At 39.1% G+C, this 25,613-nt stretch overlaps 1 protein-coding gene across 1 annotated transcript in view; it reads left to right on the forward strand.

The window, feature by feature from the left end:
- Positions 1-25,613, forward strand: part of znf407 (zinc finger protein 407) — a 507,704-nt gene that overhangs the window by 71,536 nt on the left and 410,555 nt on the right. Inside the window, exon 3 of the mRNA XM_072261462.1 lies at positions 9,606-9,720. Coding sequence (XP_072117563.1) covers positions 9,606-9,720 — 115 coding nt within the window. The remainder of the gene's footprint in view (positions 1-9,605; positions 9,721-25,613) is intronic.

The raw sequence follows: 25,613 nt of genomic DNA on the forward strand, positions 1-25,613 counted from the left end.
AAGTTTATCATTACTTGTACTTAGCAATACAAAAATTAGAACAATGCATTTTATTAAACGGCACAAAAGTGTGTCAAATACAACTCAAGTATTCATTATTAGTGTAGTTCTCTTTCCTTAAACTGATAAAAGCTCTTGTCTTCCTAAATTGAAAATGTATAATAAGAAATATGAATTATTTAAAAAGTTTTCTTCATAAAAAATTCAGAGTTGCCTCTAGACCAGCAGGAGAAATAGTTTCTCTATCAGCAGGTTGTTGTCTCAAAACCATCTGATTAAAGTAACAGTGAGATAATAGATTATGTTATTAGCCATGAGTGTTTCTTTTCCTACCAAACTTGTCTCCCCTCAGCACCTCCCCTGCTGTGGATTATCAATCTCTATATTGCTGTCCTGAATATCCACTCTTTTTAGATTACACAGTGCCATTGAGAGAGGGGGGGTGACTGGACTTGCAATACAGCTGGCTATCCAAGCTAAGCCAAGCATCTGTGTATATACTTTGTATGTCAAATGATGTCTTTACGCCTGGGCCAGGCTGGCTCTTGACGAATAAATGCAATAAAAGGCTTTATACTTACCCAACCCAAGCAAAGGATGATCTGGCTGTATGTGTTGGGTATCAAAACAAAAATTAAGTCCTTATGTTTGACTTGGTTCTGATTTGGCCATGGTCCAGTTTGGTTTAGATAGGCCATGGATGGATTTAGATTCCGTGATTGAATGGCGGAGCAGACTTGATGGGCCAAAAGGCCTACTGCCCCTATACTTTATGGTCTTATGGTTGAGTTTTTATTGTCATGGTTCTGTCAGACTGTGGTTGAATTAGCCTTGGTTTGGTTGGGTTTGCATTGGAGGTTCAGGTTTAGACCCAGGCAGATCTCTAATGTACCAGGGGTCAGCATAGTTCTGCTTTGTGTGACTCTGCCCATAAATTCATGGTGATAAATGTGCTTCTATTGTTGCATTAATAGGAGCATGCCCTTTTTGGATGTTTTTTCCCTTCTTGTGCCTGAACTCCTGCCCTAACTGTGGCTACATTCTAGCCTCTGTCCCAACTCAAATCTTGGCTATGTTTCAAGAATGGAAGGTGCCCAAAGAATTCAGCAAATGAAGTGTAATCTGTTAAAAGAGAAACCAATTAAGCCAGGCAGCCACTGATTGCTATTTTCAGTTCAGCTTCTGAAACTGTCACCCCCACCCCCCCACCATCCCATCCTGTCCTTTGCCTACATCTCTTGTCCCATCTTTTTACTACTAATGTTCTTCAACTGCTACAGACTTTCAGTCAGGAATTTCTTACTTAAATACCTGTGTCTCACCTCTTCTGAATCTTGCCTTTTCAACTAAGCATAACCATCTCCCTAAATCTGTGTTACATTAGCTAGTTAAATATTGCTTATAGTTCCCAACACCAAATCTGCTGGAGGTGCCTTTTCTGAAGAGCAGGATATCTATACACAGTGTCCTAGGACTAATATCTGTTTCTTGATCAAAATTACCAAATCCAGTATTGCATTGCTGTGTATGGGAGCTCATTGTGTGCAAAATAGCTGCATTTCATTGGCTTTGTGTCTGTACTCTGCACAATGACAATAAAGTTGAATCTAATCTAATCTAAATGCTTCCTACATTACAACAATAGCCCTAAACTGCTTCATTGGCTCTAAGGTGTTTTGAGGACATCCTGAGGTTGGTAAAGTAGCTGTAAAAATGCAAGTTGTTTTCTTTTAACTTGTTGAATAACACTCGTGCAAATTGATCTGATGTTTGGACAGATAAGTGGTGCAAAGCATCATGATGCCATTGCACCACTTACTTTTAAATGAAAAGGAGATGGGTTATAAAACCTGGTACAGATCAATTACAGCTCTCTGACATAATTTGTACCAAGCTTTGCTATCAGCCTTTCTTCATAATTCTAATTCTAATCATAAGGTTTACCAGCAGTTTATTGAGACTGTGAGAAGTGTGGTGGTGGAAAATAATAACTCCACATCCAGATAGCTCTAGATAGCTCTATCACTCTTGATTTATCTTGGGTCATCTTGCACTTTTCCGTGATTTTTTTTTTAGTTCTGTTATGTGTATCCTATGTAATATTTTTCTTGGGTGTGTGTCAAAATCTGGTTTTGAAACCTTTGTATTTAGTTGATGACTATTTGTAATTTGTAATTTGCAATGGACAATTGGGGAAGATTTGTACATGAAGCCTTTAAATTGAAAGAAACAAGGTTGCACCCTGGGGTGATGGTGGTGCTGGGGACGATGACTAGTTTAATTGTATTCCACAGAACAAGTGGAATTAAAGAATAGTCGTTATTTGTTTAATAATCAATTAGTAAACACTAAACAGCTCAATGAAGTGTATGAACTGTCTTGGTACAATGACAGTTGTAATAACCTACCTTTCATCAAAATGTTTAGCACCATTTTGTTTTCTCAAACACAAGATAATTGGACATCTAAAAATCACTTAAAATTACTAAAACAATTGTGAGCATTTCTATTTGGGTAATTAGTACTGTCATTAGTAAAATGTAATTGTATGCTGTTTATTTCTATCTATAATAGGTTTTGTAAACACTTTTATATACAGTAGAATGGGTGTGCAATCAATGTAGGGGTGTGCACGTGTGCTGAGATGTCTAGTTTTTAAAGATACATCATCCATTTCTGATAGGCAGGTAGCATTATTTATAGTGCTTGGAAGTAAACAGACACCTTTTCATAATGCTGTGAAAACTAGCAATTTAGCATATTCTACACAGTGTAATGTAATCGTGAGGATTTTTTGATAAGCATTGTTTGGAATCATTTTCATTCTGTATGAGACAAATTGAAACTCTTGTAGAATTAAACAGGTATTCAGAAAACTCAAAATTTTGACATTTCAACCTAATTTCCAATGATCTATACCGTAGTTTAGTTAGGTTAGTACATGGTATTGAAAAACTTAATTATGAATTTCTCAAAGACAAACAACGAGAGCAATGCTCAGTCAATTTTTCTTTAAATGTACGCAGGCAAAACTCGTGATAACACATTTGTCACTTGGTTCACACAAGGAAGAAGCTGAGGACTGAGATAGATTAGCCATGATCGTACAGAACGATGAGCCAGATTAGAGGAGCCAACTGGCCAACTCCTGTTCCTATTTTCTTGTGCTCCTGTACAAAAGGCAAAGAAAGAAGGTTGACCAGAGGGAAAGAGGTTTTAAGGAGCACCTCAAAGAAGGGGAGATGATTAAGCAACAGGGGGATTGAGGAGGGATGTCATGTTTTGGGACCTGACAACTGAATACATTGCTGACAATATTGGAGTGACAGGAATCTGATGTTTAGAATTAGTGGGGTACAGGAAACAGAGGATTGTAGGGCTGGAAGAAGACATGAGGGATTTGAAAACAAGGAACATCATTTTCCAGTTGAATCATTTCTGTACAAGGGATCTTGGGTATTGAAGAAGGGGAAAAAAATAAAGGAATATTTGTTTATATTCCTTTCTGAGAGTGACTTTCTTCAGAAATTTGAGTGATAAGATTTTAATCTCTGGATTACTACCAGTGCAACGTGCTAGTCAGAGTAGAAATAGGAAGATACATCAGATGAATACGTGGCTTGAAAAATGGTGCAAGGGGGAGGGATTCAAATTTCTGGGGCATTGGAACCAGTTGTGGAGGAGGTGGGACCAGTACAAACAGGACAGTCTGCACCTGGGCTGGACTGGAACCAATGTCCTAGGGGGAACATTTGCTACTGTTGTTCAGGAGGATTTAAACTAATGTGGCAGGGGGATGGGAACAAGTGCAGAGAGACAGAGGGGTGTAAAATGAGGGTAGAAGCAATAAGTAGTAAGGTGAAAAGTAAAAGTGGCAGGCCGGCAAATCCAGGGCAAAAATCAAAAAGGGCCACTTTTCAACATAATTGTATCAGGGCGAAGAGTGTTGTAAAAGCAAGCCTGAAGGCTTTGTGTGTCAAGGCAAGGAGCATTCGTAGCAGGGTTGATGAATTAAAAGTGCAGATTGTTATTAATGAATCTGATATAGTTGGGATCACAGAGACATGGCTCCAGGGTGACCAAGGATGGGAGCTCAACATTCAGGGATATTCAATATTCAGGAGGGATAGACATGAAAGAAAAGGAGGTGGGATAGCATTGCTGGTTAGAGAGGAGAATAACGCAATAGAAAAGAAAGACATTAGCCAGGAGAATGTGGAATCGGTAGAGCTGCATAACACTGAGGGGCAGAAAACGCTGATGGGAGTTGTGTACAGGCCACCTAACAGTAGTAGTGAGGTTGGTGATGGCATTCAACAGGAAATTAGAAATGTGTGCAATAAAGGAACAGCAGTTATGATGGGTGACTTCAATCTACATATGGATTGGGTGAACCAAATTGGTAAGGGTGCTGAGGAAGAGGATTTCTTGGAATGTATGCGGGATGGTTTTCTGAACCAACATGTCGAGGAACCAACTAGAGAGCAGGCCATTCTAGATTGGGTATTGAGCAATGAGGAAGGGTTAATTAGCAATCTTGACGTGAGAGGCCCCTTGGGTAAGAGTGATCATAATATGGTGGAATACTTCATTAAGATGGAGAGTGACATAGTTAATTCAGAAACAAAGGTTCTGAACTTAAAGAAGGATGACCTTGAAGGTATGAGACGTCAATTAGCTAAGATAGACTGGCAAATGATACTTTAAGGGTTGACGGTGGATATGCAATGGCAAGCATTTAAAGATCACATGTATGAACTACAACAATTGTTCATCCCAGTTTGGCAAAAGAATAAACCAGGGAAGGTAGTGCATCCGTGGCTGACAAGGGAAATTAGGGATAGTATCAATTCCAAAGAAGAAACATACAAATTAGCCAGAAAAAGCGGCTCACCTGAGGACTGGGAGAAATTCAGAGTCCAGCAGAGGAGGACAAAAGGCTTAATTAGGAAAGAGAAAAAAGATTATGAGAGAAAACTGGCAGGGAACATAAAAACTGACTGTAATAGCTTTTATAGATATGTGAAAAGGAAAAGATTAGTTAAGACAAATGTAGGTCCCTTACAGTCAGAAACAGGTGAATTGACGATCGGGAACAAGGACATGGCAGACCAATTGAATAACTACTTTGGTTCTGTCTTCACTAAGGAGGACATAAATAATTTCCGGAATTAGTAGGGGACCGAAGGTCTAGTGAGATGGAGGAACTGAGGGAAATACATGTTAGTAGGGAAGTGGTGTTAGGTAAATTGAAGGGATTAAAGACAGATAAATCCCCAGGGCCAGATGGTCTGCATCCCAGAGTGCTTAAGGAAGTAGCCCAAGAAATAGTGGATGCATTAGTGATAATTCTTCAAAACTCTTTAGATTCTGGACTAGTTCCTGAGGATTGGAGGGTGGCTAATGTAACCCCACTTTTTAAAAAAGGAGGGAGAGAGAAACTGGGGAATTGTTAGCCTAATATCGGTGGTGGGGAAAATGCTAGAGTCAGTTATCAAAGATGAAATAACAGCACATTTGGAAGGCGGTGAAATCATTGGACAAAGTCAGCATGGATTTGTGAAAGGAAAATCATGTCTGACGAATCTCATAGAATTTTTTGAGGATGTAACTAGTAGAGTGGATAGGGGAGAACCAGTGGATGTGGTATATTTGGATTTTCAAAAGGCTTTTGACAAGGTCCCACACAGGAGATTAGTGTGCAAACTTAAAGCACACGGTATTGGGGGTAAGGTATTGATGTGGATAGAGAATTGGTTGGCAGACAGGAAGCAAAGAGTGGGAATAAACGGGACCTTTTCAGAATGGCAGGCAGTGACTAGCGGGGTACCGCAAGGCTCAGTGCTGCGACTCCAGTTGTTTATAATGTATATTAATGACTTAGATGAGGGAATTAAATGCAGCATCTCCAAGTTTGCGGATGACATGAAGCTGGGTGGCAGTGTTAGCTGTGAGGAGGATGCTAAGAGGATGCAGGGTGACTTGGATAGGTTGGGTGAGTGGGCAAAGTCATGGCAGATGCAATTTAATGTGGATAAATGTGAGGTTATCAACTTCGGTGGCAAAAACAGGAAAACAGAATATTGTTTGAATGGTGGCCGATTAGGAAAAGGGGAGGTGCAATGAGACCTAGGTGTCATTAGACACCAGTCATTGAAAGTGGGCATGCAGGTACAGCAGGCGGTAAAAAAGGCGAATGGTATGCTGGCATTCATAGCAAGAGGATTCGAGTACAGGAGCAGGGAGGTATGACTGCAGTTGTACAAGGCCTTGGTGAGACCACACCTGGAGTATTGTATGCAGTTTTGGTCCCCTAATCTGAGGAAAGCCATTCTTGCCCTGGAGGGAGTACGAAGAAGGTTCACCAGATTAATTGCTGGGATGGTAGGACTTTCATATGATGAAAGATTGGATCGACTAGGCTTATACTCACTGGAATTTAGAAGATTGAGGGGGGATCTTATTGAAACGTATAAAATCCTAAAGGGATTGGACAGGCTAGATGCAGGAAGATTGTTCCTGATGTTGAGGAAGTCCAGAACGAGGGGTCACAGTTTAAGGATAAAGGGGAAGCCTTTTAGGACTGAGATGAAGAAAAACTACTTCACACAGAGAGTGGTGAATCTGTGGAATTCTCTGCCACAGGAAACAGTTGAGGCCAGTTCATTGGCTATATTTAAGAGGGAGTTAGATATGGCCTTTGTGGCTAAAGGGATCAGGGGGTATGGAGAGAAGGCAGGTACAGGGTTCTGAGTTGGATGATCAGCCATGATCATATTGAATGGCGGTGCAGGCTCGAAGGGCCGAATGGCCTACTCCTGCACCTATTTTCTATGTTTCTGTGTTTCTGCATTTAAGTCTTTGTGTAGGAGGCTGGAAATAATTGACAGGTGCTCTGTTCATTCATAATGAACCACATATCCACAACATCACCTGAAACTACTGACATCCACTATAACGTTACTCGTGCTTTTGTTTCAGAAACCCTCATTTGTGCCTTTGTATGCTCAAACTTGATTGGTCCAAATAACTACTGGTCAGCTATTGTTTTTACTTAAGGTCATCCAAAATTCTGCTTGCCTGTGTGCTAACATGAGCTGTGTCACACCCAACCATGAGAATTGGCTGGTCTACTTCAACTCCCAGTTAAACAATGCCTCAGTTTTAGAGTTCTGCCTATTGTTGTCAAAATCTCTCAGTGATCTCCTATCTAATATCCCTAGTTTGCTTTTCTATATTTCTCTAAAATATTTGCTTTCAAATTCAGATTTCTTAATCTTCCTCAATTTCAATTGCTTGACTTAATCTGTCTTTACTTTGGTTGGCATTTCTATAAGCTGTAGCATTCTCTTCCTACTGGCCTTTCCAATTTTAAGACTTCCAATTTCAAGCAGTTTGACCAAACCCATGGTCATATACTGCAACATATTCCAATGTGACTTAATGCCAAATTTTGATAATTGTGCTGAGATATCTTGTTACATTAAAGTAAGTTATTGTTCCATGTCAAGTAAACCACCTGATTCATTAATATCCCAACACATCTCACTTGTTTGTGCATTAGTTTGCCTTCATGTGTAAGATGCCAGAATTCATAACGCATAATGAGGGTTTTGTTATAGTATAACCAAATTTCAGGTGATAAAGCCATTCTTAGGGCTGTTGACCAGTGGCTGGTAATACTGAACTGGAGAAGCACGTGCATCTGTTTCTCAAATTTGTCATTTGCTGAGATCTTATCTTAAAGGATCAAAATGTGCATGCTTTTAAAGTAATGGGCTGTGGAGGAATATTCATCATAACATGGTGGAAGAATGAGATCTCTCTTACTGTTATGTGCTTATTTAAGAAAGACCCCTTGTTTTCCAAAAATTCATTCATGGAATGTGAAATTTTGTTGTGAAGACCAACATTTATTCAGGTTATATTGTTAGAGGTAGAATCAAGTTTCGTATTTTTTGTTGTCCCAGTAAGATCTCTCAAAATAAATTAACCTGAATGAACATGGGCCATCCCACATATGTTTTGACATTAGATCCAGGGAAGAAGAACTCAATACTTTCAACACACTTTTTAAATAAGGACATTTCTGTTTCTTAAGACTTTATTGATTGCACTAGTGTGGATTCTCTTACTGAAGTCAGGAGTTGTAATAGTTAAGCCATTACTTTTCTGCCAGAGTCAGTTTGAGATTTTATATTCTTTTAATTTTATCACCTAAAACAAAATTTTCAACATGTGCCTCTTACAATTTCCTTTGTGAATTTGGATTCTTGGATCACACCCCTCTCTTCATCCTTCAGATGTTATGAAAGGAATTTGCAGCCCAGAAGTAGCCCAATGTAGTGTGTGGCCTTGAAAATGCTGGAGGAACTCAGCAGGTCAGGCAATATCTATGGAGTGAAATAATCAGTCAATGTTTTGAGCCAAGATCCTTCATCAGGACTGGAGCCCGAGCCAGAATAAAAAGGTGGGGGAGATAGAGGAGCACAGTCTGGCAGGTGATTCTTGAATTCAGGTGAGGGGTAAAGTAGGGGAAGGGATATGAAAGGAAATGGATTGGAGAAGCTCAGAGGTAATAAGTGGAAAGAGTAAAGGGCTGAAGAAGAAGACAGTAGACCTCTGAATAAAGGGAAGGAAGTGGGGATCCAGAGGGAGTTGCTCATTCCATTAGGTTGGAGACTACCCAGACGGAATATGAGGTGTTGCTCTTCCAACCTGCATGGCTTCATCTAGGCAGTAGAGGAGGCCATGGACAGATATGTTGGTATGGGAATGGGAAGTGGAATTGAAGTGGGTGGCCATCGAGAGATCCTGGCTGTTGTAGTGGATGGAGAGAAGGAACCATCAGCGTTGGGTCTCACCGATGCAGAGGAGACCACAGCAGGAACATTGGATATAATAAATGACCCTAACAGATTTGCTGGTGAAGTGCTGCATCTCCTCTCCAGCAGTTTGTGTTGTTCTAGGTTACCAGTATCTACATAATCTCGTGTCTCTCAGCAACCTTGTCCTTTAGTTTTGAACAGGTGGAATTATTTTATTTTTCTGTATCAGTTTGCTTCTAAATGTCCCGTGCTACTTTCTGCATTTTTCAGTTATGGAAAGGTGAATAGGAAAGGAAAAAAAGATTAGCTTTATTTGTCACGTGTACATTGAAAAATACAGTGAAATGTGTCATTTGTGTCAAATCAAACTTGTGAGGATTGTGCTGGGTCGACTGCAAGTGTCACCACCCTTCCAACACCAACATAGCATGGCCACAACTCACTAACCCTAGCCTGATCATCTTCTGGGATGTGGCAAGAAACTGGAGCATGTGGAGGAAACCCACATGGCCACTGCGAGAACATACAAACTTTTAACAGATAGTGATAGGAATCAAACCCTGATCTTGCAGCTGGAGCTGTAAAGCTTTGGGCTTTGTTACACTTCCATGCCGGGAAGTATATTAAGATAAAAGACACATAAATCTTATCCAATTTATCTACTCCAAATAAAGTGTTCCAGTATTCAGGAGATGTGTACTAATTATCTATGATTACATAATTTGCTTTGTTGTTATTTTACCTAACTGTGCATTTTATTTTCTCCTTAAACCATAGGATCAAAGCCTTTCCGATGTACACTCTGTAACTTTGCAACAGCACAGTTGGGAGATGCTCGTAATCATGTCAAACGGCACCTTGGGGTTCGAGAATACAAGTGCCACATATGTGGGTAAGTAGCCCAGCAATGTTTGTGTGTTCAACAGAAGGACTGTTTTCCACAGGAGTGAACAGAAAGCTGGAATCCAAAGTACAGAAAACACTTCACCGCCGTTGTCTGCATCTGGCTTACAATATTTATTTGTTTTAACAAATGCCTATTTTATTTAGCAATACAGCGCGAGTAGGTCCTTCTGCCCCTTTGAGCCATGCTGCCCCAGTTACCCAAACAAACCCCCCCAGGGCAACTTACAATGACCAATTAACCTACCGATTCATCCTTGGACTGTGAGAGGAAACTGGAGCACCCGGGGAAAACCCACACAGTCCATGGAAAACCCACACACTCCATGGGGTGGGCACACAGACTCTTTACACATGATACTGGAGCACCCATGGAAAACCCACATATCCCATGGGGTGGGCATACAGACTCTTTACACATGATACTGTAATTGAACTCCAGACAGTCCCAAGCTGTAATAGCATCACGCTAACTGCCATGCTACTGTGTGGTCTGCCGTGGACTCTTTTATTACATTTTTTGTATGCAAAAACACAGCAGCTGGAAATTTTAATTTTTACATTGAACATGTCCATTTTCAATATATTAGTTTCCTTTCAGACTGTGATTGAATTAACTGAGTTATAAAGCATACACGACTGCAATCCTTACATTGTTAAAGTAAAATAGTAGAATTGGAGATCTACCAGTAGTACACAGTGACAAAATTGGGCAAATTTCTGAACTAGAACAGAACACATCATCGCCTATCTGTATGATGCCACACAAAACAAGTGTCATACAACAATGGATAATATTAAAAAAGAGTGAGAGTGGGAAAAGGAGTTGGGTACAGAGATAGAGGGGGTCATATGGAATGAGGCTTTGGAGTATGTTAACTCCTGTTACATCAATGCCAGGCATTGTTAATACAATTTAAAATCTTACATAGATTACATTACTCAAAAGTAAGGATTCATAAAATATTCCCAGAGGTGTCCCCAATGTGTGAGAAATGCAAGTCCTCAGAGGCAAATTTGTTACATAGTTATGCTTTGCGTACCAGGATACAAGAGTATTGGAAGCAAATATTTGAGGTCCTATCGAAGGTACTAAAGGTTCAGATAATACCAGACCCCATTTTAATAATTTTTGGAACTTCTGTGAGCTCAAATAAATTCCAGGCTACCCAGCAACAACTCCTGACCTATGGCATACTTAATGGAAAGAAACTCATACTGATGTTCTGGAAAAAGGAGGAAACTCCATCAGTCAGACAGTGGCTGGCTGCATTAATGGATACTCTGCATCTAGAGAGGATAAGATACGTTATCAAGGACAGACTCAAGGAATTTGAAAAAATCTGGCAACCATTATTGTTGTATTTAGAAGAGACCGACAGCTGAACTAAGTGTGGGTGGTGGTAGGACCTAAACAGCACATACAGGAGGGGTGAGGGGAGGGCAGGGGAAAGGAGACGGGGTGGTAGGGTTTCCTTTGCTTTTTGCTTGTTTACTATGCATACATTCATTTGACTTTCATTATGTTGTTATAAGAAAGAAAAGAAAAAAGAAGCACTGTACTTTAGGATATTGTTGGTTGTGGTTAAGCTGATGTTGCTTCACAATAAAAACATTTGAAATCAAAAATATAATAAATAAATAATAAATAAATTCTGAACTAGAGAAACGGTCCATCTAAGAAAGGCTGTTTGACAACATGGGCAGTGGAAGTCACTGAATACTGATTACTTAAAAGGATTTTATAGTCAGCTTTGTGTAAATGGGTAAATGAGTATAACATAAATAGAGCTCATTAAGTAAATTAATACAAGTTTGATGAAGTTTTCATTTTAGTAAGAGATGAATAATTAGGCTTCAACCTTTTCACATTCTGTGGATCTAGCTACTTTCAGCCAACTAAACAATGACTGAATTGGAGGGATGGAAATAGTATATTAAAATTCCCAAGATAAATTCAACTAAAAGAATCTTATAAAAGTAGATGATTTATTTATAAACCATGTTTGGAGTCTGTTTATTGCCTGCTGCAAATAGAATAATGAATGGTGAGTATGTTCAACAAGCACATTTTTGTGTTAATGTCACATCTGTAAGTCATTCAGAGGATTACAGGTTTAGGGTTCCCTTTATGAAAAGCAAACTTAATAAAAGCACGTACATGCAGTTTGATTGTCTGGCTTCATGCTAATGGCTACCATCCAGGACCTTCAGACATTCGTAACAATTAGTAATCAATACAGAATCGATATTTTCATCCCATTGCTTGTCTGGTATCTTGCTGAACTGTTGGGATACGTGTATTGAGAAAATCTTCTTAACATGTGAAATCTGAGCCCTCCTTGTTTTTATGCTGCATTTGAATACAAAACAAGGCTGCAGCTTTAGAAATGTTTTGTAAAATATTTATAGTGATGCTTAATAAAAAGTATCTGAAACTTTATGGTATACAGTTTAATGGACTGAATGCCCATACCTATTGAACTTATGAGAGATAAGTGGATTATATATAAAGACGACTAGTTGAAATTCAGTTTTAACTATGACTTTGCATAATATAGTATACATCAAAAAGAATACAATGTACCACTTTTTTCAACTTCCCAGGCTTTAAACTTTTGTTTTACAACATTCCAGAATTGAACTTTTTTAAAATTTTGGCATAAAAATTCAGCAGTTTTGTTATGCAGTCATAAAGAAAAGAATGCTTGTTTAATCATTGGTTATCTGGTTCATTAGGAAAGCATTTTGGAAAAATAATTGGGCAGGGAAGGATCATATTTGCGTCATGCACCAATCCAGGAATTCGGGTGGTGGATGATATGAGAATTTGTGTTTGACTGACTATTGTTAATGTGACCAGTGCAATTAATTATGCCTTGATTTTTGGATGGCTTAAGACTTAACATAATTGTTCAGTGATGTAACAACCAAACCACTTGTACTTGGTGAAGATTTGCTGCTAATATCATATTTTAATTATCAAACTTGTGCATTAGTGACATGGTTTTCATTTTAAAATAATAGCAAGATGTTAAATTGAAAAAAATATTTTAATTAATTAACACTTCTTGCATCTCACATCACTTCCTCCCCATTAAATTGTCCAGAGTGTGTTTAAAACTGGATCATTCTCAACTGATCTGAAGTGTGCAATGACACCTGTTCACAAATTTTAAAGGAAAATTGGTATTCTAATCATTTCTAACCATTTTGTCTTGGAAAGAAAGGCTTTCAGTTCTGTAGTAACTTTCACAATGCCAGCATTTCACAAAATGTTTTATACAGCCATTGGATCACAGAATGGTTACTGCATAGAAGGGGGCCATTTTGCCCACCATGGCACTTTAGAGCGATTCACAAGTTACAATTTGGTCCTCATCATATGTTGATCTAATTCACTCTTGAAGGCCACAGTAACCCATCTCTACCACAACTGCAGGATGTGAATACTAAATTCCAGTGTAGTAGTTATTATATGCAGACTCTGTTGCAGTGGATGAAAAGCAGGAAACAGCTTGTACGCAGTAGAATCCACAGATAGCAATGTCATAGATGACCTGATAATCAATTTTAGTGATGTCGATGAATGGATAAAAACTATCCAGGACTTTTGTGATGCCTGATGTGGAAACCATGACCAGTGTGAAGATTCTTAGCAGCTTATTGAACAGCTTGTGGAATGAAACTTGTGTTTGGTAGATGTTGAAAAATACCAGCTAAACTGGAGTAATTAGAAGTATGCTAATTTCTGTACACTGGGTTAAAGGAAGAAAATGTTTGTTTTGATTTAGGAGCACCTGTAGGTAGGTGCTCCTAAATTTGTAATATATTTGTCATATATTTGTAATAAATTGCCTTTTTCTCTTTTTTTTAAGAAAGGCCGCTCTGAAGGAATAATTAACCTTGTTCAAATCAGGTGCTGACAATAGTACCTTCATAGCAACTGGAAAAGATAGATTGCTGGGGGTGGGGGGGGGGGAAGGCTGTGTTCTCAGGTTCTTTTTTTAAGATTGAGCTGGCTATTCTTATTCATAGCTCTTTTTATGTAAATATTTTTTGAATCGGAATCAGATTTATTATTATGGGCATGTGTCATGAAATTTATTATCTTAGCTGCAGCAGTACAATGCAATAGGTGATAATATAGAAAGAAAAATAAGTTTAAAAAAGTTAGTAAAGAAAGTTTTATTGTATTTTCTAATAGACAAATTTTGTACCAATATTGTGATACCAAAGTCTTGAGTGGTTATTTACCGTAACTTTATTTTGAAGTTTTTTTTAAATTGTGACAAATATTGTTTAACATACATAGACTATAGAATTGGAGTCTCTCGAAAGCTGAATATTATTTTAGGCTGGTGGCCTCAGCTAGTAGCATTGTTAAATACTGCTGGGGGAAATGTGAAATATACATTGATAAATCCTGACAGAGGATTCCAGTCTACAAGTTCTGACCTGTAAAGGTTAATACTTGTGATGTTTAGGTCAAACTGATGGAAAACATCGATTACCTGGTCAGTCTCCAAGAGAGGCAAAAAGAGTAGGACATATTACAATGCTCAAAGAAGTGACCCCTTCAGCATTGTTGAGGTTTAGCATTAATTAAGTGAATATGTAAATTAAGTAATGGCATCAGCTCGATGGTTAAAATGATGCAACATTTTACATTAATACTATGACAATGTCAATTCATTATCACCAATGACTAAATAATTTAGAGAATACTCGATGGACCCATTAGTTCCTCAACATAAGCAGCTCATGCTGCATTCCTTCATTACCATATTTTTTTTAGGATTATATTTTAAAGGGTGAAGTGATCTTTCAGCAACATTAGCTCTGCATTCAAAAGCAGCAATCCAGCACAAACACTTTGTTACAGTGACTATGTTCCTATAAGAAATTGCTAAAATAAATGTTGTTGAAGTGGAGTTTGTAAATTTGTATATTCAACGACTATGAATTGTTTTAATTGTTCATAGTATTGTGCATTGGTATGAATGTACTTTTTTGAAATACAGGTAATATACCTGAGATGAATCAAGCATGTTAATATGTATTTCTCTCTCTTACTTATGTTACACTGTCGTTAAAATACAGCTGTAAACAGTTACAACTCCAGTAAAATTGTTGTTAGTTGCATTACCTTGTTTTGAGGATGTGAGGGGATCTCTTTGAAGATGATTATAATGTCACTTTCTGACCTTTGCAGCTTGAATAATTGTAAATCATTGCTTCATAATGTGTCAAAGAATGTCTGAACTAGGCAATTAAATGCTAGAATATAATAGACCAAATTATTGCCTGTCATGTTTTCAACAACACAGTTAGTATTTGAGTTACACTTAATCATTACATGCATTAACAACTTCATTGGAATCTGGCACCAGGCTGGGCATGAAATGCGTTGCATTATTTAAATCTTCAATGGTTTAAGTCACTTACTTCTCCTGAACTGTTCCAGCACAGAGGTTTTCGTGAAGTGGGCAGTCCCAAAGGGCATAATTCATTTCCATCAAAGTTTTTGTACCAGATTACCGTGCATTGTTTTCCAGCAAGACGGCGTAGAGCTGAAATAAGTGGGAGCTCAAAAAAAACATCTTGTGTACAGAACAACTTGGGAGGCCAAGACATGATACAGTTGTGAGGTCTGACGTGCATGATATTGCAGCTCAGCCGGTTGGTGATAATAACACTTCAGACTGGATGCCTTGATACTTGCCGGCATGTTACTAGTTGTTCCGATTCTCCCTGGCTGTGATTGCTCTTTCCAATATAGAAAAATAGAGGCAAAGATGGCCCTTAGCTGAACATGCTTGCTCTGCTATTTAGTAAAGTTGTAGGCAAGCTACAAGTTAATTTCATCCGCCTGCTGTGATTCTTTAATACTGACAGTAATCCATCAATTTCGGTTACTAAGTTTTTAAAGAAATCCTGGGTTCAGCTGATATTAGATTGTTATTTTCGAAGGGACAAAATCAGCAACTAGTTTTTAAAAAATTGCCTTTCTATTTCCCCTTTTGTTAAGGTTGAGGTTAATTGTTTCTATTCCCAGTTTACTGAGAGTTGCATACTCCCTTGGAAAATCAGAAATGAGCATTAGAAAGTTGATTGCAAAATTATTGAAATTAAGAAAATAGGAAGTATAAAGGTGTGAAAAAATGTATTGAAATGCAAAATGTTTTGCTGCAGAAGCAAAACCAAGCAGATGTTGGGAATCTGACCTTAAAACAGGGGAAAACACACAAAATGCTGGAGAAACTCAGCAGGTCAGGCCGCATCTACGGAAATGAATAAACAGTTGAGTTTCAGGCCTAGACCCCTTTTCAGGACTGAGCAGGAAGGGGGAAGATGCCAGAATAAAGAAGTGGTGGGAGGGGATAGAGTTGAACTGGAAGGTGACAGGTGAAGATAGGAGGGTGGGAAAGATTGAGGGCTAGAGAAGAAGGAATCTGATAGGAGAGGAGAGTGGACCATAAGAGAATAGGAAAGGGGAGGAGACCTAGGGGGAAGTAATAAGCAGGGGAGGAGAAGTAAAAGGTCAGATTGGTTAATAAAGGAGGAGGGGGTATTTGTTTACTGGAAGGAGTAATTGATATTCCTGCTGTCATATTGGGGGGTACACAGACAGAATATAAGCTGTTGCTCCTACCCTGAGAGTGGTGTCATCTTGGCACAAGAGGAGGCCGTGGATCAACAAATCAGAATGGGAATGGGAATTAAGATGTTTGGTCACCGAGAAGTCCCGCTTGTAGTGCATGCTGTGGAGGTGCTCGACAAAGCGGTCCCCTAGTTTATGACTGGTCTCACCAGTGTAGAGGAGGTCACGTCAGGAGTACTGGACATAATAGAGGACCAGATTGGCAGGTTAAGGGTGGCCAAACATTTTAATTCTGATTCTCATTCTCGTTCTGACGTATCCTCTCTTTTATTCATTTCTATAGATGCTGCTGGGTTCCTCTAGCATTTTGTGTGTGTTGCTCTGGATTTCCGGCATCTGCAGACTTACTCGTGCTTAAAACAGAGGAGGTTGGATATACTGAGAATGTGTAAGGCAGATTCTGTGGAGAGTGAAAAAAAATAAAAGGAGGGAGTAGGCCAGTCAGCCCCTTAAACTCACTTCACCATATATTAGGATTGTAGCCGACTGTGTCCTGGTCACAACAACCCCTTCTTGACTTGCGTATAGTTTTGAATCAGATTCATCATCACTGATGTGAAATTTGTTGTTTTGCAAAGACACAAGATTACTATAAATTACAAAAAATAAAAACACAGTGCCAAAAAGAAGGAACAATGAGGTAGTGTTTATGGTCATTCATATATCTGATGGTGAAGGGAAAGAAACTGCTTCTGAATCATTAAATGTGGATCTTGTTAATTCTGGAGATGTTGTCGAGAAGGTTCTTTGGAAGTCAGGAATAGGTGCAAATCTTCTGGTTAACAGCTGTTTTATTAGATGTTCATCGTAGTACAGATCAGAAAGCAAGGCAAGTAGCAAGAAATAACACTCTGTCTACACTGCAAACTGGACTAAACTGGTGAGCAGATACTGTCTTAATCACACTTCAGCTTTGCAAATAAGCTACGGAAGTAGAGAATCAAATACACTCCAAGCTACGAAAAATTTATAGGTAGCATAGAGGTTAGTGTAATGCTATTACAGTGCCAACAACCGGTGCTCAATTCCTGCTGCTATTTGTAAGGGACTTCCTCTGGGTGGTGCAGGCTTATTGGGCTGGAAATACCTGTTATGTTTCCAAATAAAATAATAAACAGGTGATTATACAGAAGTATGCAAACATAAATAAAGCAACAACTGCAAGGAAAATCACATTAAAAGGAAGTATCTGGACCCTATTTGTGTATAATTTATGTATTGTGTTTCTCTTCTAAATACTGCTCATACTATGCTCTGTGCTTGTGATGCCGCTGGAAGTAAGTTTTTCATTGCTCCTATGCATACATGTACATGGTGACATATATGTACAGTACTTTGATAATAAATTTACTTTGTACTTTGGAACACAAATTCCCATTTGACTACTACGTGTAGTTCTAGGCTTCACACAATGGGAAGAATACAGTATGCCAGAAGGAGTGCAGAGGAGATTCACTAGATCATTGCCTGGATTTTAGATGCGGGGAGAGAATTGATATGAGTTTGTTTTTGTTGGAGTGGAAGGGCTGAGGGGTGACCTAGCATGTAAAAGTATAAGAGATATAGATAGGGTGTACAGAATTACTTTCTGCAGGATGGGCTATCAAAAACAAGAGGCACAGGTGAGGTGAGAGGAAGGAGTTTTAAAGGGGATTGTGGGGATTTCTTTTTTTATTTTGCACAGTGGTTGACATCTGGGACATGCTGCCTTAGGAGGTGATCGAAGTAGATGTAATTGCTATGTTTAGGAGACTATTAGACAGTTCTTTGAATAGGCAAGGCGTTGAAGGATAGGACCTAATACAGGCAATTGGGGATAGTGTAAACTGGTGAAAAGGTTTGCCTGGATGTGGTGGGGCAAAAGGCCAGATTCTGTGCTGCACAACTCTTGCGATTCTATAAGTAGGCTGGTCTTGTATCAATGCAGGTGTGAAGAATGATAGGTGATCTTATTAAAATGTAGGATTTTTAAGGGATTGATGTTTTCCTTAGTACAGCACTGGCCATTCAAGATAGAAATAAGGAGGAATTACTTTCCTCCAGTGTTCTAAATCATTGGAATTCCCTACCCTAGAACGCATGGAGTTGCTAATGATATTGAGTTGTTCTGGAGCAGATAGGATGGGCTGAGTGCCTCCTTCTGTGCGGCAATCATTCTATGATAATTAAGGAAGAGATTGATAGGTCACCAGTGGAAAGGGTGAGCAGCTTCAAGTTTCTGGTCTTAACAACTTGGAGAATCTATCATGGGCCTAACTCATTGATATAATCATGAAGGAAGCGTTCCAGTGGTTCTATTTCATTTGGGGTTTGGAGAGATTCTGAATGTAACCAAAGACTCAGCCAGTTCCATCATGAGCACAACACACACCACTATCAAGGATATCTTCAAGGGCAACACGCATCAAAGTTGCTGGTGAACGCAGCAGGCCAGGCAGCATCTGTAGGAAGAGGTGCAGTCGACGTTTCAGGCCGAGACCCTTCGTCAGGACTCGGCCTGAGACGTCGACTGTACCTCTTCCTAGAGATGCTGCCTGGCCTGCTGCGTTCACCAGCAACTTTGATGTGTGTTGCTTGAATTTCCAGCATCTGCAGAACTCCTGTTGTTTATCTTCAAGGGCAGCTGGCTTAAGCTGTAGCATCCATCACTAAGGCCCCTCTTCATGTCACTACCATCAGCGAGAAGGTACAAGAGCCTGAAGATTGTGAGATTAGTTACAAAATTGAGTTTATTGTCATATGCACAAGTATATTCCAAATATCAACTTTCTCTGTGCAAAATAAAAAGAAAAATCCCTTCCAATCCCATTTAATACTCCCTCCTCTCACCTTAAATCTGTGTCCTCTTGTTATTTCCCCATCTCTTAATAATTTTACATGCTTCTATTTGGTCACCCCTCAGCCACGCCAAGAAAAACTACCATCATATCAATTCTGTCCCTATACCTGAATCCTCCAATCCAGGCGATGACCTGGTGAATCTCCTCTGCACAACCACATTCTTCCTGTCGTCTGGGGACCAGAACTACACATAGTAGTCAAATGCGGATTTGTGTTCCAAAGTTCAAAGTAAATTTATTATCAAAGTACATATACAGTATGTCACCTATACAACCCTGAGATTAATTTTCTTTTGATCATTCACAGTAAATACAAAGAAAGCAATAGAATCAATGAAAGAGTGTACACAACAAACACAGACAACCAGTGTGCAAAGACACAAACTGTGCAAATAAAGAAGAGAAAAATAAAGCAATAAATATGAAGAACATGAGAGTGTAGAGTCCTTGAAATTGAATGCCATAGGTTGTGAAATCAGTTCAGTGTTGGGGTGAGTGAAGTTATCACCTCTGGTTCACGAGCCTGATGGTTGAGGGGTAATAACTGTTCTGTAACCTGGTGGTGTGGGACCTGAGGCTCCCGTACCTCCTTCCTGATAGCAGTTATAAGAGATCTTGGCCTGGATGGTGGGTGTGGGTCCTTGTTGATGGAAGTTGCTTTCCTGCAACAGTGCTCCTTGTTGATGTTCTCAATGGTGGTGAGGGCTTTACCCATGATAGACTGGGCTGTATCGATTACTTTTTGTAGACTTTTCCTTTCAAGGGCATTAGTGTTTCCATATCAGGCTGTAATGCAACCAGTCAGTATGCTCTCCACCACGCATAAAAGTTAAAACATGACTTCCCAACTCTTATTTTCTGTGCTGCAGGCTATGAAGACACGCATGCCATATGCCTACGTTACTCCCCATCTACTTGTGTTGCCACATTCTAAAAAAAAAATGAACTTTGGACTGTGGTGCTTAAACTTTTTATCATGCATGGAACCTTTTATCTCTGGAATCAACCCAGTGCTTCTTTTCTTTTCTGCACTACCTTCAGTGCAAGTAATTAGAAATGGAATTGGTTTATTATTGTCACATGTACCACGACACAGTGAAAAAGCTGGTAATGTATGCTTTATACAGATCAAATCATTACACAGGTAGAACAAGGTTTAAAAAAATATAGAATAAAGTGTAGCAGTTACAAAGAAAGTACAGTGCAGGTAAACAGTAAGGTGCAAACTCACAATGAAGTAGATTGTAAAGCCTAGAGTCTACTTTATTGAACCAGGGAACTCTTTAATAGTCTTATAACAGTGGGGTAGGTGATGTCCATGAACCTAGTTTCAGGGCTTTTTTTAAAAAATCTTCTGCCCAATGGAAAAGGGGAGAAGAGAGTATGTTCAGTATGGGTGGGGTCTTTATGCTGGCTGGTTTACTGATGCAGCATGAAGTATAGACAGAGTCCATAGAGGGGAGGCTGGTTTCCTTGATGTGCTGAGCTGAGTCCACAGCACTCTGTAGTTTCTTGAGATCATGTGCAGAGCAGTTGACATACTAAAACATTATGCATCTGGATAGAGTGCTTTCTATGGTGCATCGATTAAAAATTAGTAATGGTCAATGAGGATGTGCCAGATTTCTTTACCCTTGTGAGGAAGTAGAGGCATTGGTGAACTAACTTGTGTATGGTGTCTATGTGTGTGGATCAGGACAATTAATTCATTAATTAAATATGGAGTCCATAATTGTATACAATATTCTGGATATGGTCTCATTATTATTCTTTCAGTATAAAGACTTTCCTATATTTACACCTAATACCTCTTGCAACAAATGCATTTTAATTATTTGCAGCCAGTCTGATAGCTGTTCTTGAAATATAGCTATTATGACGATGCATGAAGTGTTCCCAATTTATAGATAGCAAACTTGCATAACTAGTAGTATAAGATATGGCTGTGATCTCCCTTTGTATATCTCAGCAGTGCTAAGTGAAATCTGCTGAGATGTTCTGATTTGTTTTCTGATTGGTGCTCTACAGTCAAAAGAGCTGCAAAGAGCCGATGACATAGCTTCAGTACATCATAAAAACCAGCCTCCTTTCCAAGGATTCAATCTATACTTCTTGCTATCTCAGAAAAGTAGCCTACATAATCGAAGACGCCACCCAGCTCTGACTTTTTCTCCACCCCCCACCCCCACCCCCATTGGCAAAAGATGCAAAAGCCTGAAAGTACACACCACCAGGCTAAGGATAGATTCTATTCTTATCTTCTGTTGTCAGACTATTGAATGGATCTTTTGCACAATAAGATGGACTCACAATCTATCTTGTTGTGGCTTTGCTACTGTTTGTCTGCATCCACTACAATTCCTCTGCAAATATGATAATTTATTCTGCATTCTGTTGTTGTTTTTGCTTTGACCCACCTTGATGTACTAATGTGATGTCATAATCTGTATGGAGGGTATGCAAAGTGAAAATTTTCACTGTACCATCGTACATGTGACAATAGTAAACCAATTAACAATGCAGAAATCATACAATATTACCGGACCATTGTCATACTGCTGAAGCTGCGTGGCTGGAAGACAGAGGAATTCTCAATTACTCTGGCGGAAAAATGAAGTGATTTGCTCCAATTGGAAATTTCCTTCTTGTTTGGTGTTTTTAATAGAATTTTTAAACATTTTAATGTGCTCAGCAGTCCTTTTGGGGCAGATGGCATATTTTTCAGGTCATTTTTTGAATCTTGCATGTGCTTTAAATTTGGGTATCATTAATGATATAGAACTAAGTCCAATACTCAGGATGTGTCACCATTCATTCTTTCAAGTCAGAAAGTTATTGAGAGATGCAGTTCACAATGCAAGCTGGGTCTTACATTAAAGCATGAAATTTGCGAGAAGATGGTGGTCTTTGGTTGCCTCAACATTCAGTTCCTTTGGAGACAACTCAACAGAGCGTGTGTTAATTTGTGCAACCAGTAATTAGAATTTGCATGTTGACATAACACAGGTGACCAAAGTTAATTTTCCTTCCCTCTAGACCTAGCCTTTGAGACATAACCAGTGTCTGATTACTGTGGAACATTACATTCTTTGTAGGTTAATCGGTGATCTCAGTGGGGAAATACATAGGCAAGCTCAGCTGCTCCAGCAACTGTTTGCACTGGAAGGGTAGTGGAATTGGGAAAATAAGGTTCATGCATGGGAGCAGAGGAGGCGTTGAAAGAATGGTCATAGGGAGGCATTAGGAGAAAAGTTGACAGGTCTCGCTGTTGATCTCAGCATTTCACATGGAGTTTGAAATAAAGAGAAGGAAGTTGGAGTGAGAGAAGCAGTCCAGGTCTCTGAGAATATTTGTGATAAAATATAACTGAGAATAGATTTGAGGAGTAGGTCAATGATTTTAGTATTGATCCCGAGAGACTTACTGGAAATGGGATGGCCAGAGTGAAGGACATTGGCCAAGTATATCATAGATGAAGAATGTGTGTTTAAGAATTTTGGAAATGGAGCTAATGATACCCAATTAACAAAGATCTAGAAGAGAAAGAAACAGGTTTGGGTGATAGATCAAGTACTTCATATGAGCTACTAATTGGAGTTTCATAGAACAGTGATGCTGTACACAACTGAGTTTGCCTATGAAGTAGAGTAGACTGCTCAAGCCACAAAGGTGTTGGTGAGAGCAGGTCACATTATCTGGGCCAAACTTATTGGGGCACCAAGATTCTCACTCAGCAGAATTATATAGAATTTATGGGACATAATCTAGCTTCTTGTCCTATCTACTGCATTGTTTATACAGCACAAAACCCTCTACGATATATTCTTTTATTCTTTTCTGGTCATAACCTTACTTTGCCTCTCCTTGATTGTATTTTCCTTCTTCGCCTTAACTACTCCATCTGGTAGTAGTGCCACATGCTCATCTGGAAAGGTTTTACATGAGTTCCCTAATAGATTTGTTGGTGACTGCCTTGTAGTTTGTTGGTGACTGTCTTTAGTTTTGGTCTCTCCCACATGGGGGGAGGGGAATATCTATTCTATGGCCACTTTTAAAATGCTTGATTACTGTTTAGTACTTAAGAACCTGTCAAATAGGTTCAGGGTTTCTCAAGCTATTCAGAACTGAGTTCCACTGTGCTGCCAGCTCCCTAGGAACCATTGGCTTTGTATGGATCAAAAATCGGTCTGTCTCAGCCTTGAACATATTCAGTGTTTGAGCCTGCACAGTTCTCCAGTGTTTCCTTCCCCAGAAGGTTATGGCTATCTTGGAATGAATGCTGCTTTGAAACAGAGAATATTTCAGATAAGTCTTCACCTCTCGTTCTGTACATAAATAACAACAAATTTTAATTGCTGTTACATTTGCTGTTTAATTGCTGCCCTGCATTATGTAAAGTGGTGAATCCTGAGGTATATCATTTTCATTGTTAATATATCTGGATAAACAATTCTTTCTTTTTTACCAAATTTGTAAAAAGGTTTTGTTTTAAAGTGCTGTCTGTCATTTTAGATTTGCACAGTGTACATCAGTTGCTGGCCTGGGGTGAAAGCTGACATGAATAGGCCAGTGTTGTTTTGGAGCTGCCTGTTGGGATCTGTAAATGTGGCTTAGCATATTTCACATTCTGCTCTGTGGGCAGTCTCCTCTTCTCTGCCAGTGACACTACGTAGATCGGTGTGAGTAGCTCATGATGATTCCTGAACAGGTGTGAGGAGAGGACATAATTATTGGTAGAGCATTATAATGAAAAAATAAAAATAGTTTTTTTTCATAATCCCTTTTTCTTTTCAGCCCATTGCTTGCTCTCACTGGCTATACGCCTGTTGGAGGTGTGAAGGCAGGCCAGCTGTTCCTGGGCATTTTGTTCCTTGTATATGAAATTACATTGATATTACAGCACAAGTGGTCTCTGATGATTTTCCTGCTCCATGTAAACCATTACTCTATCAACAAATAGTTTCATTCTTTACTCCATTTTGTTTATATAACTCCTCCTTAAGTACCTCTATTCTTCCACGTTCCTATCAATTTTTAGGTAACAATGAACAGTCTGCTGAAAGAACTTAGTGGATTAAGATCAGTGGGCCCTAATCAGGGTTTGACATTTCTTTTCTTCCACAAAAATTGATTGACCCACTGAATTCTTCCAGCAGGTTGTTATTCCAGATTCCAGCATCTATAGTCTCTTATGTCTCCACCTTCAGGGTAAATTTTATTCAATTTAATTTGTACTTACAAATCCACGTTTTACAATGAAAACATTGTATTGATTCCTTCCTGATTTTAAATACTTCAATCAAACCTGTTCAGTTTCTCCTAGAAAATGTCTTAAAAAGTAGTTGGCCTCTATTTAATAGTGGGATATGACAGTATCTTTTAACATTTTATTGGAAGTTTCATTATTTTGTACTTTACTCTTGTGCTTGTACCTCTGATCTGATTCAGAGGCATTGGTGGTCTTAGTTAACACTGAATTATCAGTCTGCTGGAGGAACTCAGCAGGCTGGGCCGCAATTGTGGAAGGGAAGGAATTATCAATATGTTGGGTTCTGACGGGAGGTTTCAACATGAAATACCAACAATTCTTACCTCCCACAGCTTCTGCTCCATCTACTGAGTTCCTCAAGATTGCCTATTACTCCCAGATTCTAGCATTTTCAGTCTTTTGTGTCTCATGACACCACATTGTGTTGGTTTAGTCACCTACAATATTTACATTGCATCAGTTTTCCATTCTCAGACATTCCATATGAAATGAGTTTGAGAGGTTATTATAGGGACCCAGCCCTTCAGTATTCAGTGGTAGTTTTGCCCTGAGTTCAAGTTCAATTGTCATTCAACCATACATAAATACCCATGAATACAGCCAAACGAAACAGCGTTACTCCTCTTTTCTGGGCTTATCCCATGGAGTCTTTATAATTACTGTACAAGCTTCAGTGCATCTTTCAGCATGCTCTCTTGCATCTTGGAATATAGCAGCCCACAGCATTTGGATGTAGAAAGCTTCTTACTTGGGAAAATGAGCTGATTTCAGGCAGCCCAACATGCCATTCATTCAGATGGTCTTTCAACAGTGGTTGTCTCGATGTACTTCCCTGGGAGCAGCGTGGGTCATACCCTTGAGTTATGCTGGGAATGATCTTCAACAAAGACAACTGTATCCATTTCCAGGTCAGACTTGCAAAAGTACAATCCACAAGGTTGTTGATGACTATCTCATCCGCAGCGGGGCCACCCCAAGGATAGCATTAGGTCGAATTTGTCACTACATATATGCCTATTAAATAGCAGCATCGTGCCTTGCTTGAAAGTTTTGGCAATTAAGACTTCTGCCAAATGAGTTTGACAGTTCATTTGGGAACCATCCCACAG

This window comes from Mobula birostris, chromosome 1 (assembly GCF_030028105.1).
Source record: "Mobula birostris isolate sMobBir1 chromosome 1, sMobBir1.hap1, whole genome shotgun sequence".
NCBI classification, from domain to species: domain Eukaryota; kingdom Metazoa; phylum Chordata; class Chondrichthyes; order Myliobatiformes; family Myliobatidae; genus Mobula; species Mobula birostris.